We start from the raw sequence: 17,867 nt of genomic DNA, 5'->3' as shown, positions 1-17,867 counted from the left end.
GTTCCAGGCCCCGTCCTGGGTGATTAGGAGGCAAAGATGAGGAAACCTGCAGTGGCCCCTGTTACAAATTGATGACAGAAGAAACTTAAGTACATGTTGGCATCTCAGAAGCAGTTCTTAAAGAGCTTGATTTTATTTTCTTGGATTTTAAGAATAATATCTAAGATCCATCTTCATCCTCAATCTTGGGAGCCAAATAGTACTTTAAATATCCCATATCAGCAATTTTTAGCATCGTGTGCTGCAGGCCACCTAGCTTGTGAGGAAACATAAGGAACAGGACTGCATGGCAGTGGATGCGATGCTAGTAAGGCTGCACACACAAGTTGTATGGAAGGGGAGTGAGTAACCCTATGGGTTTGTATGCAAGGAGAGGCCATGCAGAGCTCTGCAAAGACATCTGGGGGAGCCAGACTAAAGTTGGAAAGGCAGAGATTTGTAGCCATTCATGCTGGAAGAGGGAACAGAAAGAGTAGGAGGTGATGTCGGTATGTCCCCGTAATTAGCTTTCTGCCCACCTTCCTATTAGATGGTTCCAGCTTGAGTAACAAAAGCGTTTCTAAATCCAAACCAATGCCTTCCATCTACTGTTTGCTGCTTAGGTGACTAGTAGTCATTTGTAAAATATTATTAGTTATCTAAGCATAAAGTCTAAGTGGAAGAAATGAACTGAAATTGAAGACTTCGGTACCTTCTGAGTTTTAGTTTTAATTTGATTGGCTATATCTTTAAACGTTTTAGACTCAGATCTCCAAACCAGCAGTGTCCCATAGAAATATAGTGTGAGCCATATAATTTAACATTTTCTAGTAGTTGCATTTAAAAAGTAAAAAAAAAACAGGGGTGTCTGCGTGGCTCAGTTGGTTGAGCTTCCGACTCTAGGTTTCGGCCCAGGTTGCAATCTTAGGGGCAAGCCCCACATGGGGCTCTGCACTCGGTGGGGAGTCTGCTTGAGGTTCTCTTCCCCTTCCTCGGCCCCTCCCGCCCCCTACTTCTGTGTGTGTGCTCTCTCTCTAAAATAAATAAATCTTTTTTAAAAAGGTAAAAAGAAACAGAAGAAATGATTTTAAGTATTTTTATTTGATCTGTAATATCCAAAATATCATTTCAGTCTGTAATGTCTGTAAAAATAATTGATGTTTTACATTATGATTTTTCACCTTGTCTTTGAATTCCAGTATTTTGTACTTAACAGCATATCTTGATTCCTACTAATCACATAGTAAGTGCTGTAGCCTCCCGGGGCATGTGGTCACTCTAGTGGACGTTGCAGCACCAAACTAGGAGAGGAAAGTAGGGTCATGTGATAACAACACTACCTGAACTGTGTGTCTGAACTGACGAGTTCCAGGTCTCTGTGGCTAACTTGATTATTTGACTATGCAGGCTATCTCTCTTCACCTTTAGCCTCTCATCCTTTTGCTGAGTGGTTCATTTCTAAGATTTCCCTTGTTCTTGTTGGAGGAAGGAAGATATTAAATAGAGAAAGGACCTTTGTACAGTTGGGTTCTGTCTCCATCATGGCAAGGAGAAGTTTTCCACAAAATTCTAAGAAATAGCTGTTCAAGTTATCTTTAATTTTTTTCCCCTTAGGTTATTTGTTGCCTTTCCTTTTTCCTCTTCTCCCACCTGCTTACCAAAATTTAGAAAACATTCTGTTCGTGATGTTTTTTAATATGGTGGTATTTCAAATACAGGCATGATTTTTATGAAGCTAATTTTTATTTTTTAAAATGCATTCTGCCTTTGGTCACATATTTAGAGAACAAGTGCCATAAACATTTTTTATATTAAAGAAAAGTCAATTAGTAGAGTATGATATAGTGTATATACAGTTTAAAGAACAATCAAATGAATACCAGGGCCTACCATTCAGCTTAAATGATAGAATTTAATAATAGAATATTATACTAATAGAATGGAATATGCTAAATTATACTAGTACTTTTGAAGCCTCCCTGATCACATTCCCTTTTTCTGCTGGTGAATTAAATGGATTGGGTTTTCTTCCTCATTCCATGACTTGTTTTTTAGGCCTGAAATATGTTAACCTGGTAACGGCTAATTCAGCAGGCTTTAAAAACCCCAGATCTACAGGAAGTAGATGGGTGGGAATTGTGAATGTCCTCTCTCAGCTCAGCCTTTGTAGGACTAAAAGACAGCAAAGGCAAGAATGCCCTATGGAGAGGCCACTAAGGAACCCAGGAGACAGGCAAAGAGCAGGGGTTTCTTAGGAGCTGTCAGGAAATCACTAAACTGCCATTTTGTTTTTATTTTAGCCCATCTGAGGCATTGGGAAGATTCGAGTCCATTTTTAAAAGAACCTTTGGGGCATCTGGGTGGCTCAATCAGTTAAGTGTCCCACTCTTGATTTTGGCTCAGGTCATGATCTCTGGGTTGTGAGATCAAGTCCCACCCCACAGGGAGCCTGCTTAAGATTCTCTTTCTCCCTCTCTGCTTACCTGTCAGAAAAAAAAAAAAAAAAAGAGCAAACGAACCTTTTGTTGGCCTTCCCTTTGAGCTTAGGAGCAAGCCAGGTCTCAGGAGAAATGAAACCGGATGTAAGTGCCTTGGAGCTGAGCTGCCTCCCATTCTCATCGTAGCCCCCCAAAGAGAGACTCACCTTCCCGTGTTCTTCCAGGTGCCAAACACCAGTTCCGAATCTGCAGTCTTCTCTTCTCTCAGGTTCATCACACTTGCTGATGAGTAACTTCCTAACAAGTGAGGTGTTGGCTTTCGGCTTTCGTGTCTCTAGCTTTCCCCAAATGCAGGCGCTGCATATTGCCACCGATCCCCATAAAATGTTTGGTACTCATAAGGAATAGTACCTTTGTTTCCCCTGTGAATGCTCTGTTACTCTTAGGTGGGTGGGGCTTTTGGGAGAAGCATCAGAGTGCACAGATAGACGGGAGGTGGATGGGGACTGAGGAACCGCACACACTTTCAGGATCCTTTCTTACCCACGGCATGGCTTACCCACCCCAGTTCTCTTTTGCTTTCATCCCCTCCCCTTTGAATTTGTGTCTGCACACGTGTCAGGTACCGGTACATGAAGCCACCCTTACTGGAGCCGTCGTCTTTTTCTGTAGTTAGATTTGCTTGACCAGACCAGCTCTGATAAAGCAAATCTTTGAGTCCCGGTGTTCTACCTCCCTCAGCTAATCCTTTTGTAAGAAGCTGGAATGGAAGAGCAGACCTCTTCTGTGCAAGCAGGAGCTCCTGAAACCGCTGGTCCTGATTCTTACCCTAGTTTGCCTTCCGTCTTTCTTCCCAGCAGTAACTGGTGCACTCTAGTACCATGATCTGATGCGGTGTAAGGTGATCCATATAATGGACGTTTACAGAACTTTGTCCTTTTCTGGGACAAGGAAGGGGATTGTAGCCTGAACCCTTTCTTGTTCAGGGATTTATGTGTAGCTTTCTGAAAATGTATTATTTATATACTTCTCTTAGCTTCCTTCATTTGTCCCCACCACTGCTTAGGAAAGGGAAGATGTCTCCTTGGCATCACTGTGTGATTTCCCCTGGCATTCAGGAGGGAATTTTTCATGGAGGGAGTGACAAAAAATCATGTTTGGGTTCCCTCCAAAGATGATCCAGTGTCAGATGTGGGTAGATTCTTAGCAGACTTTTGTTGGAGTTAATCATGGTCTTTCCAGTTTCATCTGTACAGGGGGATAATAACAGAGCCTACCTCATAGGGCTGTTGTGTGGATTAAACTAATAAATGATTTCATAGATGGCCAGCCCCTAGAACAATGCCTGATACATAGTAAACATTATTGGTCTGTGTTTACAATTCCAAAAGTTAAGCTCTGGTCTTTAGCAGTTAGTTGGAAGCTTTCCTTTACCTATTCTGCTGCATACTCATTTAAAACTTTATTTGAAGAAACCAGTTGGAGACAACTTTCTTTAAAAACAAAAACAAAGGGCAGCCCGGGTGGCTCGGCAGTTTAGCACCGCTTTTGGCCCAGGACGTGATCCTGGAGAACCGGGATCCAGTCCCACATCGGGCTCCCTGGATGGAGCCTGCTTCTCCCTCTGCCTGTGTCTCTGCCTCTCTCTCTCTCTCTGTCTCTCATGAATAAAATCTTAAAAAAAAAAAAAAAAAAAAACTCACCAAGATATTTCAAACCCTTGACTTTTTCAAACCCTCCCTGACTTTTTCAGTAAGAAGCCCAGCTTATTCTGGTGTCTAGCATCTGCAGTTATTCTTTATGGTGTCACCCATCCCCTTCCTTCTCAGACTTTTGGCATTAAAGAGAATATATCTACTTATTTGAAATACAGGATACAAGAATGAAGTCCTTGTGACTAGGAATGAGATAAGCTTAAGCTTCTTTTGTATTATCAGATGTTCCAATTCCATTTCTAATGTCTGTATTTTGAAATTTCAGTCTATTTATAATTGACTTCTTTATGCTTTCCTTTGTTCCGGAACAGGTATAAGGTGGTTCCTGTAGTACAGGATGAGACATGCAGGATTCAGTCGGGGTGGGAGGGGGAGCAGAGCACTCACTGGAAGAAAGACAAGGATTTGCAGTAATAACCCTCGACACTTATGCATTGCTTTGTATCCTCCCCCCCCCACCCAGTACTTTTAAGACCAGGGTCTCTTTGGATTACCCCAGTGACTCTGTGGGTAGTGTTCTACCTGTTTTATAGATGAAGATACTGATCCCTGAACAGAGTGTCTTTTGCTCGTGTTCACCCAGCTGATAACTGGTAACAGAATTGGGATCAGGATGCCTGGCATGTCAAAGCCTTGTGTGCTTCCCTGGAGTTGAAATTGTTTATCAGCAAAGTCAGGCATCATGGTGTCACCACCCCAGAGGGATTTCACACACACACACACACACACACACACACACACACACACACACACAGTGTAGTCTATCTCCTGGTCCACTCCTGAGGCATGGGCCATTTGCACATATTGAAAAACCTTATTAGGGTAGCAAAACTGGAGGCCACTCATGGGTAGGAAGGCTGATTCCCCTTGACTAGCACTGGCCGTGTAGAACCCCACTTTCAAGGCTTCTCCCATGTGTTTCCAGGGGTTTGCAGCAGTAGACGAGTGGGAAGCCTGGCACCCTCGACATGATCCCCTACCCCTTCTGGGGAAAAGCTCATAATGAAGCTGATGAAGGGCAAAAAAGTAGGATATTATCCCATCCCAATAGCTGGCTTTAAAGATTCATCCTGCCCACATGATTCTTTATAATCGGTATAGGGAAAACCGAGCGTGAGTAGGCTGTGGCACGAGGCTGTTGTTGGAAATTAGTCTTCCTGATAGCCCTGGGTGTTCTGCTTGCTTCTGTGCTGCTCCAGCCCTGTAGCCAACTGTGCCAATCCTTCAAAGAAAATGCAGACCTTTTTAGGAGAGTGCCTCAAACCACTCTGAGCATCTAGATTAATCTGAAACAACATCAGAGTTCACAACTGGGTCAAAGTTGCAGAATAGCAAGAGAGACTTGCCAATTCAGCAGGCGTGTGTCTTGGGCCAGTTAGGAACCAGGACAATCTTGAGGTTTGACTTTGTTACTCTATGTTTAGACCTTGTGTGCTGAGATAATTCTGGGTGGCTTTGGATGACTTTGTTTCTTAACTGGAAAGGCGTATCTGTTGCCTGATAAGTGTTTATCCGTAAAATAGCAACATGGTATAGGTCTTAGGGTAGGAGGGCTTTTACATCTCCGGGGACGGCCTCCCATCCGCCCCCCCAAAAAGCAAGGTCATTGGCTTAGGCATGTTACTGAAGCAGAGTGGCAGTCCTAGCTTTAAAAAAAAAAAATATATATATATATATATATACACACACACATATATATAAAATAGTGAAAGGGAATAGAAGGGAAGGGAGAAGAAATGGGTAGGAAATATCTGTATTATTCTTATGCAGGGTCTCTGTCCTGGATTCTTCCCCCTTTCTCTCTTTACCTTAAGGGATATACAGAATCATAACCAAGTAGAACTGAAAACAGACAAAACTGTCCCACTCGTACTGGATCTGGGGTCCAGAAATGCCTCTTTCTTGCCACTCATTCCATGTTCGTTCATTCGTTCATTCTTTCTGTTTCTTTCTTTTTCCTCCCTTCCTTCCTTCTTTCCTTCCTTCTTCCCTCTCTCCCTTCTCTCTTTCTCCTTCCTTCCCTCCTCCCTCTCTCCTTCCTTCCTTCACTCTCACTCTCACTCTCACTCTCACTCTCACTCTCACTCTCACTCTCCTCCTACAGTTCCAGCCTGCCCCGTCAGTGTCTGGCTGAGGAGGACCTGCTGTTTGGTTGGCCTTGTGTCAGTGACAGATACCCGTTCCCGGATCCTGTGCTCCTTTAGCTCTTGTCTCTTTACAAGGATCACAAAAGGGATTTTCAACATCAAGGCCAAAGTCATACTGAGAATTGTTTTTAACTGTGGATATTTTAACAATGTGAATCAGAGTAAAGTCATGAAGACCTTCGCTAATGAAGTGACTTAGGTCCCATGTGACTTGAAGGGTGTTTTTCTACTAGCATAGCAGTGGAGGTGGAGAGGACTCTCAAGTTTGAGCCTCCATACCACTTTTAAGAACCTTGTAAAAATTGATGGCTGACACCGTGCCAGGCATTTTGCATTATCTCCTTAGCACATGAAAGCAACCCTTTAGAGACTGGGTTTTCACAAACAGGTAAACTGAGGCTCGGGAAAGTTGAGCAGCTGCCACCAGGATGCATATTCATGTCCAGCTTACTCACAGGCACAGTGTGTACGGCTGGGCTTTCTGAGTTGACGGGTCCAGCGGATCCGGTAGCAGATCGCTGGCAGTGCTGCTGGAATCGGAGCTGTGCTGGTGGCTGAGACTTGGCGCTGAACAACTTTCTGGTTGAGAGGACCTAAGACCTCTCACACTGCAGAGCCCTGTCACTTCTTTCCCTTTCCTGTTATGTGTGGCCACCATTGGCCCTGGTGGCAAGAAAGGTACTGTCACCAGCTATTACTCAGTGGAGCAAGGATATTGAAGAGGAAATTTCCATTAGATAAATAACTGTGAAAGAAGAACCCCAGAGAAGGGGGGAGAAATTCAAACCCAGGCTCCTGTTACACTGGCCAAATATCTCTGGCATCCCATGCGTGCTGAATATCATAAAAGGGTCAGGAAAACTGATCGGACAAAACAGAGGGACACAGTGTGAATTTTTCCTCTTGCATCATTCCAGCATCTACTTGAATTTCAGTTTTATAAAATCAACTGTCCCGAGACTGGCCGCAAACCCGGGCTAATTTGTAGTGGCTCTGTTTCTATGGACGATGGGATTCTTTTTGGAAGGAGGGGTATTGACACTTAGTGTGCATCATCTATGCAGCAGAACTGGCATCTTGGAAGTGCTTCTGCGATTTTTACCCCCTTGCTGAAAATAAGGCTTTCTTGAAATAAATGACTTTGGACTGTGGCCAGAATTCACAAGTGTGTGTGCTAAAGCTCCCTTCAGCGAAAGAAGGGGGAAATCAGTGTTGTCTTTGCGAGTGTAATAGCAGGTTTTCTCAGGAACATCCTGTTCTTTGGAAACTTCTGAAATCCTCAGTTTTTTTGTGGACTTGAAATGCTACAAAATGAGCTATGTTGGCTTAAGTCTCCACAAATGCTTCTTCTGATGTCCAGGTATTGTTTCTACTGAGTACAGTTACAAACTACCTACAAATGACCCTCTAAGTGTGCAAGCCTGGCCCACGCTGTCTGTCCCCTGCTTCTGTGGCCTTCTGCAGAGAGCTGCTGCTTCTCTGGGGCTGCACCTGCCAAGCATTCTGCACACACACCGTCTCATGTCATCCTCCCAGCAGCCCCGTGGAACCTGATTATTCCCATTCTGCATGTGAAGAAATTGAAGTTCAGATAACTCAATACTGTTTTTATTGGATGCCTCCTGTGTATCAGGCTCTGTGCTAAGTGCTTCACACGTACTGCCTAATCCTAACGGCATCCTTGTAGGTGGATATTCTCATCCCCATTTTGAAGGCAAGGAAACAGGCTCACAGAGGGGAAGTTACTTGTCCGTGATCTCACAGCTATTAAGTGTCACAGTCTGAATGCCAGATCCGTTATACCGGATACATACCTCCCGACCGAGGTCCTTGAAGGCACGAGGCAGAAACTATCTCTGTTTAGGACTCTCATTTGCTAGCCTGGCACAGTCTGTCGCTTACGTGTTTGATTGATTGGTGGTTTGATGCGTAACTGGATTGTACTTATAGCCTTACGAATTTCAGCCTTACCATCATTGCCTCTGAGATTAGTTTTCCCCTTGTCTGATTATCTTTCCCCCAGCTTCATTCCCCATTTTGATATCCACGAGCATGCCAGAGAGCATCTGCTATGAAAAATATTCAAACCGAATTTGAATTTTGATGCATTTGGTTTCTATTTAAAATACATAGGCAGGGGCACTTGGGTGGCTCAGTCGGTTGAGCATCTGACTTTTGGTTTTGACCAAGGTCATGATCTCCTAGGTTGTAGGGTCGAGCCTCATGTCAGGCTCCTCGTTCATCAGGGAGTCTGCTTAAAAGATTCTCTCCCACTGCCCCAGCCCCCTCATGCCCCATTCATGTGCACGGGGTCTGTCTGTCTGTCTCTCAAAATAAACAAATAAATCTTTAAGAAATAAAATACACAGGCAGAACTGGGGATAGGGTGGTAAAGGATGTCCTGCCCCAGTCACTCCCACATGGCCTTGTGGCTCTTGTGGGTACCTCTGCTCTGGTTTGATGATAGTGTTCTAACTCAAGGTTGTGGGTGAAATAACACCTACCCACCTCAGAGAAGACCAGTGCCAGAGGACGCCCATGCAGAGTGCTTACTGGAATCGCCACCCTCTCCAGCACATGTTCTTACCCTATCTTTGAGGGAGAAATAAGATACAGGGTGTGATTTATTTTCCCACCGAGGTGGGGAAGGAGAGAGATGGAATGAAGTATGACTCAGTACTCCCACAGTGAGAGGAGGCCACAAGCGTTTGGTGCCCTGGATTCATACTCAGAAGCCCAGTGGGCTGGCCCAAGGCCCAGCCTCTTTGACCACAGTACCCTTCATCTCACTGGTTTCATATTAGTTCCAATAAAGTGTCTCTCCCCGTAAAATCTGATTAACCTCTAATCAGTATGGGTTTGGCTGGATCGTGGATTTCAACATCTTCCCGTTTCCTGAGTTTTCAAAGTCACAGCGACAGGGGTGAAGACTTTGGTAATAGTTTCCTGTTAATAATATCTTTGTATCCTTTACGTTTACTCACAAGTGACAGAGGACAAATCTGGTTGGCTTAGGTGAATAATTTTTTATCCAAGGGAAGTGAGAATTCAGACAGAAGTCCTAGGGTGAGTTGAGTAGGTGTGGGCACCTTCCTGCAGCTGAGACCTAATGGCAGAACCCAGCATTTAGAGGGGAGCGGGATCCCTTGGGTCAACTTACCCCATCCTCTTGAGGTCAGTGTGGTGTGTTTGCACAGAGAACACCAGGACCAGTCGGTGCTGGGGGAGCCAAGGGGCCCGCAGCAGAATCATTTGGCAGCGAAGCTCTTGGCACAGGCTGACTCCTAGACCTTGGGGGTTGAACTTGTTTCATTGATAGGGAGGGGGTGTTGAAGGAGACGGGGGGCGGGTGGAGCAGTTCATTATTCTTAAAAAAATAATCTTTAAAAATAAGATTATTCTTATTTTATTCTCCCATATTCGTTTAAGGAGAAAAGCATTATAGGGTTTTTCATTTCTTCCTAGTCAGCTGCCAGAAATCTTAATATCTTTTCCAAGGGAAGATCTCTTTTCAAGGAAACTTAATATCTTTTTACTTAATATCTTTTCCAAGAGAAGACCTCTTTTCAAGGAAAATGAGTTTGAGGAGGTAGGAAAGACCTGAACGAGAAGTAGCATGGAGGCTACTGGGCCTCTTTGGGTGGAGATGGCTCTCTCACCCACTGCCGCATTACCTCTTCTGTGGCATCAATCAAGGAGAGGGATTTTTGTCCAGACCCTGAGTGGAGAACCCTGGCAACCTACACAATTCCAGAATGTAGAAGGGACTCATTCTTTTGACCCTTTCCAAAATAAGGATTACGTTTTTCTCTTTTCTCTTGATTTGCAAGTGTTTTCAGTTTGTGTTCCAGGCTCTCATTGCGTGCTGTTTGATATAGGGGATTGTTACCTTCCCTGTGAGATTGTCACCCCGGACGGTAGGTCCAAGCCTGCTCTGTGTCTGTGTCCTCAGCAGTACCTCAGTCTGTGCTGGGCCCAGAGTAAGTACTTAATAAAGACGTTCTAACTTAGATCATAGATCACACGCTGTCAAAGCCAGGAAGGATTTTGGAAACCACCAAGTCCAACACTCTAATTTTATAGACGGTACCACTCCAGAAACTCGCTCTCGAGGCTGGTGTTTATCTGCTGGAAAGAGGGGTTTTGTTTTGGGTTTCTGTTTTTGTTTATGTAAAAGCCTAGTGCAAATGACCATAATTCTAAACCTTCGAAGAGCTTTCTTTGTGGTGCAGGATGTTCCTCCTTGGACTAGTAGCTGACAAATAATCACAGTAAGAATGCTCACTAGATTCCATACCCTGAGCCACTGTCACCGATTCTTCTGGCCACACAGCAGTGTGGGTACTGTTGTCATTCTGTACAGGCCAATGGGGAGGCTCCACAGTTCGGCACCTTGCTCAGGCTCCTGTAGCTGCTGGAATGGTTGAGGGAGGACTAGAATCCAGTTTGGTCAGATGCTCAAACTCACGGCCCTCAGTGGCTCTCACATGGGATCCCTGATGAAAGAAAGCCCCATTTGGTGATTCATGCTGCTGACTTTTTACCATCCCGTGGTGCCTCCATCCTAAAGGCAATTGTAAGATTGATTTTCATTAACTTTAGTTTTCCAATTAGACACAGAGTGACAGGGGAGGCAAGACTAAAAGCAAATGATAGGGATTACATCTCTAGAGAGGTCAGGGATCACTGCCCTAGATCATAAAAACACTTGGACTGAGTAAAAGGAATGAGTGTTCCCATCTCTTGCTCCACAGAAACCATTGCTTCACCTTGACTCACTGGTTCTTCCTCTAGTCCCTCTTCTGTGCCCAGAACTCATCTTCTCCTGTCATCATGAAGCTTCAGGCCTTATGGCTTCCAGAGCAGAATGTGTAAAAATGTGTAAAAATACCCTCGGAGCATCTGGGTGGCTCAGTCAGTTAAGTGTTTGCCTTTGGTTCAGGTCATGATCTCAGGGTCCCGGGATCGAACCCCATGTGTTGGGCTCTCTGCTCAGTGGGGAGTCTGTGCATGTTCACTCTCTCATTCTTTCTCTCTCTTTGAAATAAATAAATATTTTTTAAAAATCCCTTGCTAAACCAGTATGAAACAGACCCCACCCCCGCCCCCCAATGGCCAGACCCACTGAACTGGGTCTTCAAGGCGGGCAGTTCGTCTTGAATCTTTGCACTGAGCTCTGTATCTAAATAGCATTCCTGTGAGTTCTCTGAAAGGTTAGTCCTGGGTCATTGGCACTTAAACCACTTGTTTTGGTAGATCCTTCCTGAGAAGGTTAATTATATATTTGATATCCTTTCCTCTTTATGCCTGAATGATGAAGATAAGTACCCTGTGGTTTATTAACTGTCACTTTAAACCTTTTCAGATTGTCTTGTGACAAAACAGAGTTTTATGTCCTTTTTATCCAGCTTTGATGGATGAGACAGCTTCTTTGGTAAAAGAATACCAGGATAAATAGGATCTTTCTCTGATATGTGGGGGAGGATTTTGCTTTGGAAGTCATGAGTTCAAGTCTGCCATTTTGTATGAAAGGTGACCTAACCTGTTAACCTTCCCATGTACTTCATTTTTCCCTTTGACCAATGGGGCTGGGCACCTAGGCACTCGATATTTGTTGAATAAGTGAAAGAAAAGACATTGCCTTAGGGCAATTGATGTCTCTAAAAGTTTTGATACCAAACCCAAAAGCAACAGTTGGTCATGTTTCCTATTTTGAATCACATGGATTTCTCGGGGCAAAGAGCTTCTGTCTTTAGCATTATAGAATCCTAACACTTAAATCTTCTTCCCCAAGTCATTTTGTTATACATTCTTCAGTAAATTTGCAGTAGGTCTCAGGAAGGCAGATGCCATTATGGACATTTAGTAGTTGTTTTGCAAACCTGTGTCCACCAGTGTAAAGCATCCTACAATCCGTATGTGTCCAGTGCTTGAGCAGTCGAGCACCAGTATCCTGGGACACATAGTATATGTAATCCAGCAGTTAATATGGCTCTTCTCTCAGTGGGGATTTACTGAATCCCAGCAAGGAGCAAGGCAAGGTATTTATTTAAAATAGCAAAAATAGTGCTGAGGCTTTACAACTCTTTTCCTTTTTTTTAAAATTCACTCAGTTCGCAGGGACATTATCGGATGGCTTAGGGAAGACGATGGACAATCGGCATCAGTCAGAGCGGGAGTATATCAGATACCACGCAGCCACAAGCGGGGAGCACCTCGTAGCCGGCATCCACGGCCTGGCTCATGGTAAGTCACGTGATACCGGGAGGCTGGCTCTTCCGCCACAGTTCCTCAGAGGTCCCTTTTCACCCTCCGATTGCATGTGGAATCCTGGCTGGGTAGCCTGGGGTACTTTCCAGGCTCTCTTCTTTTACCCTCCTAGCAACTGAAATGTCACAGCCTGTGACAGCTCTTCGTTTATTTTCAGAATGTTTGTGCACACTGCAATTTCTTCCTGTTCTCTGACTTCTCTTCCCAAAGTGTCATAAGGTATAATTGAGTGAACCCCTTTTTAGAATATGGAACTGCTGCTTCAAGACTTGCCTTCTGCTTACTGAGCATTCCTTCCATGGCAAGTGAAACGTCAAACCAGCTGCCGGGTTTGTGGCCCACATGTTCTTGAGACTTGTATAAACGCACATTCCCAAGGATTGTAAAACCGTGTGCCTAGGAGTTATAGGCGGTGGCATGAACGTATTAAGTCTCTGAATTTGTGTGAATTCTGACCTTTAATGCTTTAACTCCTACTCGTTTGCCTTTTGTTGTGTTTTTCTCAACAACTTCTTAGTCTGGCATTCAAGGCCTTTGGAAATGTAAACCCAGCCAACTTTTCCAACCACTGCCTCACAGCCATATTGTATTTCAGCCACTGAGAGCCATGTGGTGTTCCCCAGACATGCCCCCAAAGCCTTACTCACAATCCTCTGCTCTCCCCTCCTCTGCCTCACTTCCTTGCCTATCAAAATCCTGCTCCACCTACAAGTCTGACTCAACTGTCCCCAGTTAGAATTAATGCCGATTAGCGCATATGTGGCAGTCTGGGTTATGTATCTAGGCAGCTGTGTGTACCTTGCTTTCCTGATCGATTGTGAAGGTCAGGAGAGCAGAAAGAGTGTTTCCTGTTCACCTTTACACTAGCAGAGCCTCGTGTGATACCTGGCATATAGCTCCTGCTTAGTAATGGTTAGTAAATTGCACTGTTTGTACCAGATTCTTAGAACTAGTCTGAAGCTACCAGAAGTCCTATCACAACTGACCAAGTTTAGATTACCTACACTTAGAAGAGGGAGGAATATGGATAATTGAAAATCTTATTTCTTTTCATGCTTAGGACACAGTGTTTAGGACAGAGTTTTCCTAATGGTGAGGTTGGATCAAAATGCCTTTACTTTTCCTAAGCCTGCCCAACTGGAAAGGGAGTAGCCCCAAAGAAGACATCAAACTAGGAGTAAGATTTGGCTGAAATCAATCTGTTTAGGGACTCAAAAAGTTGATTGTTGGGCAGCCATTTGGGGTTAAAGATTGAATCATTCTTTCTAGTAACTGTAATGATAGTGCATGGGACTATGAGGGGCTGTTTTTTAATGAATACAAAATGCTTTGCTATGTATAATTGCCTTTGTCTGCCTCGCATCCTTGGAATGTGGAAAGAAAGCCTAGCTGTCCTCACTGTTCAGATGGACGCAGGAGTATGCTGAGAAAATGGATAATAGTTCAAGGTTGGTTGCAAAATCCCTTCCAACCAAGGACCACTCACACGATATGAGCAGCATCTCCAGAACAGAGAGCCTCATCTGAGGAGGATGCATGAAGCTCTGGACTGCATGAGAGTGGTAGCCTAGAGTGGAAAAATTCTTCAAAGATAACAAGAACCGGAATCCATTCGGTCTCCTTGGTTTAAAAACTGGGAGTCCTGCTCAGTTTTCTCTACAGGTCCCACTTGTGCCAGGTTCAGGAATGTCTGTCTGTCCGTGAACTTGGTTCACAAGGTTGGGAGAAGGCTGTAGCCTCACTGGAGCAAATGGACCCAGAATCCAAAAGAAACGTTGTGGATTGTTAGTGCATTCTCACCCAAGGAATTTCCTTTACCGATTTGTCTCACTAGAGATGAAGAGTCTAGAGAGCTTCCTCATGCCCCCACCGTCAAAGGGTAAACATCCTGTGAGTGTCCCTGGCACACATCCTGGAAATGCTCCCCGGACAGGGCCCCGCTTCTTCCCCATAATGCCTGTGTTCTCTCCAGCCTCTGCCAACTTCTGGTCCCTTTTGACGCTCTTTAAGGTCATTGCTGTCAACTTTCAAAACACTTGGAATGTCTTTGTGACCTAGGTTAGTCTTTTGAACAGACTCCATGGAGAGTCCCGGCTGGGGACTGGCAGCTTTTATGGGTGGGAGGGGGGTGCCTTTCATCAGGGCCTCATGATTTACTCTGATTGCCTAAACCTGACCACAGCAAAGTGTGCAGTAGCTTTTACCTCGTTTCAAACGCCTGGCGGTAGTGGCCAGTCATGCAGTGTTCGTGGAAAACTGAGGTTCTGTATTTAGTTCTCTCTGCCCTGCATTTTATGGGGTCCCAGCTTTCCCCAAGGGCCACTGTCGATTTAGTCCTACTGTCTGCATATTCTCCTGATGACCTGTGTGCTTCCCACACTCAGGAACTGGAAAGTAGCCACTGTTAACCTCTTGGGTGTTCTTTGATACTTTTAAACTGGGACACACCTCAGATTAACATGTAATATATATTCTCAGACTCTAAACTTAGTGGGCAAGTCTAAGTCTGCTGGTTTCCCAACTGGAGTTGGCCCACCTGTAGCCTACTGAGAGGTTGACAGATGCCTGCCCCGAGCCACCTTGCCAGGTGCATGGAATCGATGCTGTTCAGCCTTAAACACTTTGCGTTTGTCCTCTGCCAGGTGACAACAGCCCTTGTCTCTTTTGCTAGGTATCATTGGTGGATTGACCAGTGTGATAACCTCAACAGTGGAAGGAGTGAAAACAGAAGGGGGTGTCAGTGGTTTCATTTCTGGCCTCGGGAAAGGGCTCGTCGGCACTGTAACCAAACCAGTGGCAGGTGCCTTGGATTTTGCATCGGAAACAGCCCAGGCGGTGAGAGACACAGCCACGCTCAGTGGCCCCAGGTCAGTGTCCGTGGGGGGAGTTACATTTGTAGTTTCCAGCCTAGCTCTGCTGCCTCTCCTCATCTATGCCGATGTGTTTAATCATATACTTTCTGCCTTAATGATGTGATTTTTTAAAAACTTGAATACCCGTATCTAAAATTTCTGACCTGCCTAATGTAAATACATTGAAACAAGGCACAGAACTCTGGCGTGAATTGTTCTAGATCTTAACCTATGTCTACATCTGTGATTTATTTATATCTAAAATAGTGTTTTCCTTCGTCAGAGAAGTCGGAAGTAGGATTACACCCTTACAGATGCCCCTGTTGACCAAACTAACCAGACACCCCCCCACACACACACATGCCCATTAAGAAAACCATCAGGCTGCAAGCCATGTCTGGCTCCTAGTCTCTGTGGCACGTGCAGTTCACCACGTGAGTCTGTCCTGTCTCCGTTCTCTCTCCACTCGGATGTGCCAGCCATGGCAGGTTGGCAGGTCTGCTGTGGGATGCTCTCTTGCCTTGATGTCAGCAGAGAAGGAGAATCAGGGTAGCCCCTTTGGCTCCACGTCCCTCAGAATCCGACTACTTTCACGTAGCTCTTCATATTAGGAGCCTATTAGGAGCCTATTTGAGCCTTCCTTTTTCAGAGTGACTAATTGGGGATCTTATCAACAAAGGGTATAATGAATGTTACAGTTCCCAGCCAAGCTGGACGCCACTTAAGCCCAGAGGATTTTGCTGCTCCCTGCTGAAGAGATACTCTGTGAGTGAATTAGTGTGCCCTTTTAGACTGTCTAGGGCTGGGCCTTGTCCATACCCTATCGCTCTCTCAAATAGGATTTGAAGTAAAATCGTCCCCAATTAAAATGAAGCCATGTGTCTGTCACCAGGAAACCTTACGGATGACACATTACTGCAGGGGAAATGCTTAAGATTGTAGACTGGGACCATGTAATAAGTTCTGCCAGAATGTCTTCCATCTGGAAGCAGCTGCTTTTTAAAAAAGGATCTGTAGAGTTTACGTTAGTTGAGTTACATTCTATTCTCAGATACAGAGCTCAAAAGATCCTTGAGTGTATTTTGAAGCATTTATGAAGTTGGGGGGAGGGGCAGTAGGGAAGCTTCAAAAGTATTTCCAGTTAGTTTTTCCATGTCTGCTGGAAGCCCCAGAAGTCTACCTCCACTAGGACAATGAGACCTAGCAACATGTGAGTGAAGCAGGAGATGCCTAAGAATTCCAAAAGAAATCTCCTTACACAATCCCACAGTGGTCAAGGGATTGAGTGATTTGTTTCAAAAGAGGTCTGAGGTATATGCATTTAATTTTTAAAATATCATCTTGTGCTTGGAAACTTCAGTGATGTCGACTGGAAGGAAATGATTTGAGTTTTCTACAGTGTTAGTCTGGAAGTCCTGATAAAGTTTTGCCTTCTTTTTAGGAGCACAGGAAAGGCACAAAGTGGTTGCCACAGAAACAAAAGCTGTCCTTGTCAGTTTCACTGGTTGCCCAGCGCTGACGTAGCAGGTTTCACGCCATGTCACCCGGTCGTTTCTAGTCAGTAAATCCTGATGGACAATTTTCTAAGGACTCGGTTGGGAATATAGCAGGAAGCAAGACTGGCCCCTGTCTTCAAGGACCTACAGTCCAGTGGGGAAGCAAACATAAAACAAATAATCATAGTAATAATTACTTGCTAAAATTGTGATAAATGACACAGGAGATGTACGGGATGCTGTGAGACTGTGTAACTGGAGAAGGCGAAGGGGAGAAGGAGGTTGGCTAACCTGTGGTCAGTGGCATCAAGAAGGACTTGTTGAGGAAAGTGCAGTAGTGTTATCCTACGCGTTATCCACTGGGCCACCGAGCCCCCTGGGAAGTGCTAATTAAGATGAAGCCTGAAGTATATGGTGGAGGCTGGCCAGGTAAAAGGGAAGAGAGAATCATACTCCAGGTAAAAAGGGGTCCAGAGAGGCTAGGCAACTCACCTGGAAACCAGTGGTAATCAGGCATTCTAATGGAAGTCTAGCTGCAGATTTCCTGAGACAGTTCTCTTCGTAGCCCTTCACTCCTAGAAACAAAAGCTAGTGGTAAGCGAGAAGCAGCCAGGCAGTCATCGGCCTGGAGACCTGGAGTCTTAAATGAGGGGGAAGTAAGCCTCTGCATCTCCTCTTTGTTCTTAGAGGAGCCAGTGGTGGGGGAGCCTTGGCCAAAGTTACCAGAGGTGAGTGGGACACGCAGAGGGCCGTCTAATTGGGAGCCTCAAAGAGATTTGGCCCTTTACCCTTTATTGCACTGACAAGGCATTACAGCTTCTTCTGAAACACTGACCAGTTTCCCTCTGTCCATTTGTCTGGGGTCCCAAAATAGGTTATTAACGAGCATCCATGTGTTACAAAAGAACACATGGCCTGGAAAATGGCAGGTCTGGGTCCCCACATCCCTCTTAGTTTGAGGCCTTTGGTC

General features: G+C 44.9%; 1 protein-coding gene and 1 long non-coding RNA gene across 9 annotated transcripts in view; one reads left to right on the top strand and one right to left on the bottom strand.

Moving 5' to 3' along the window:
• The window catches only part of VPS13D (vacuolar protein sorting 13 homolog D), a 236,859-nt gene that overhangs the window by 174,076 nt on the left and 44,916 nt on the right, over window positions 1-17,867 (top strand). For 6 of the 8 annotated variants that reach the window (XM_072828308.1, XM_072828307.1, XM_072828306.1 and 3 more), the window contains 2 exons: window positions 12,393-12,525; window positions 15,221-15,416. In XM_072828308.1, the coding sequence (XP_072684409.1) occupies window positions 12,393-12,525; window positions 15,221-15,416 (329 nt within the window). Of the gene's footprint in view, window positions 1-12,392; window positions 12,526-15,220; window positions 15,417-16,080; window positions 16,741-17,867 lie in introns of those variants that run through there. The other 2 variants (XM_072828310.1, XM_072828312.1) reach the window with 2 other exon arrangements.
• Window positions 4,398-17,474, bottom strand: LOC140634423 (uncharacterized). The gene is made up of 2 exons (XR_012031933.1): window positions 17,390-17,474; window positions 4,398-4,518 (listed from the first exon to the last, which is right to left on the bottom strand). It is a non-coding gene; the product is annotated as an uncharacterized lncRNA (long non-coding RNA).

This window comes from Canis lupus, chromosome 5, assembly GCF_048164855.1.
Source record: "Canis lupus baileyi chromosome 5, mCanLup2.hap1, whole genome shotgun sequence".
In the NCBI taxonomy this organism is placed as follows: Eukaryota; Metazoa; Chordata; class Mammalia; order Carnivora; family Canidae; genus Canis; species Canis lupus.
The sequence above is the reverse complement of the archived record's forward strand: the minus strand, read 5'-3'. Positions and strand labels throughout refer to the sequence as shown.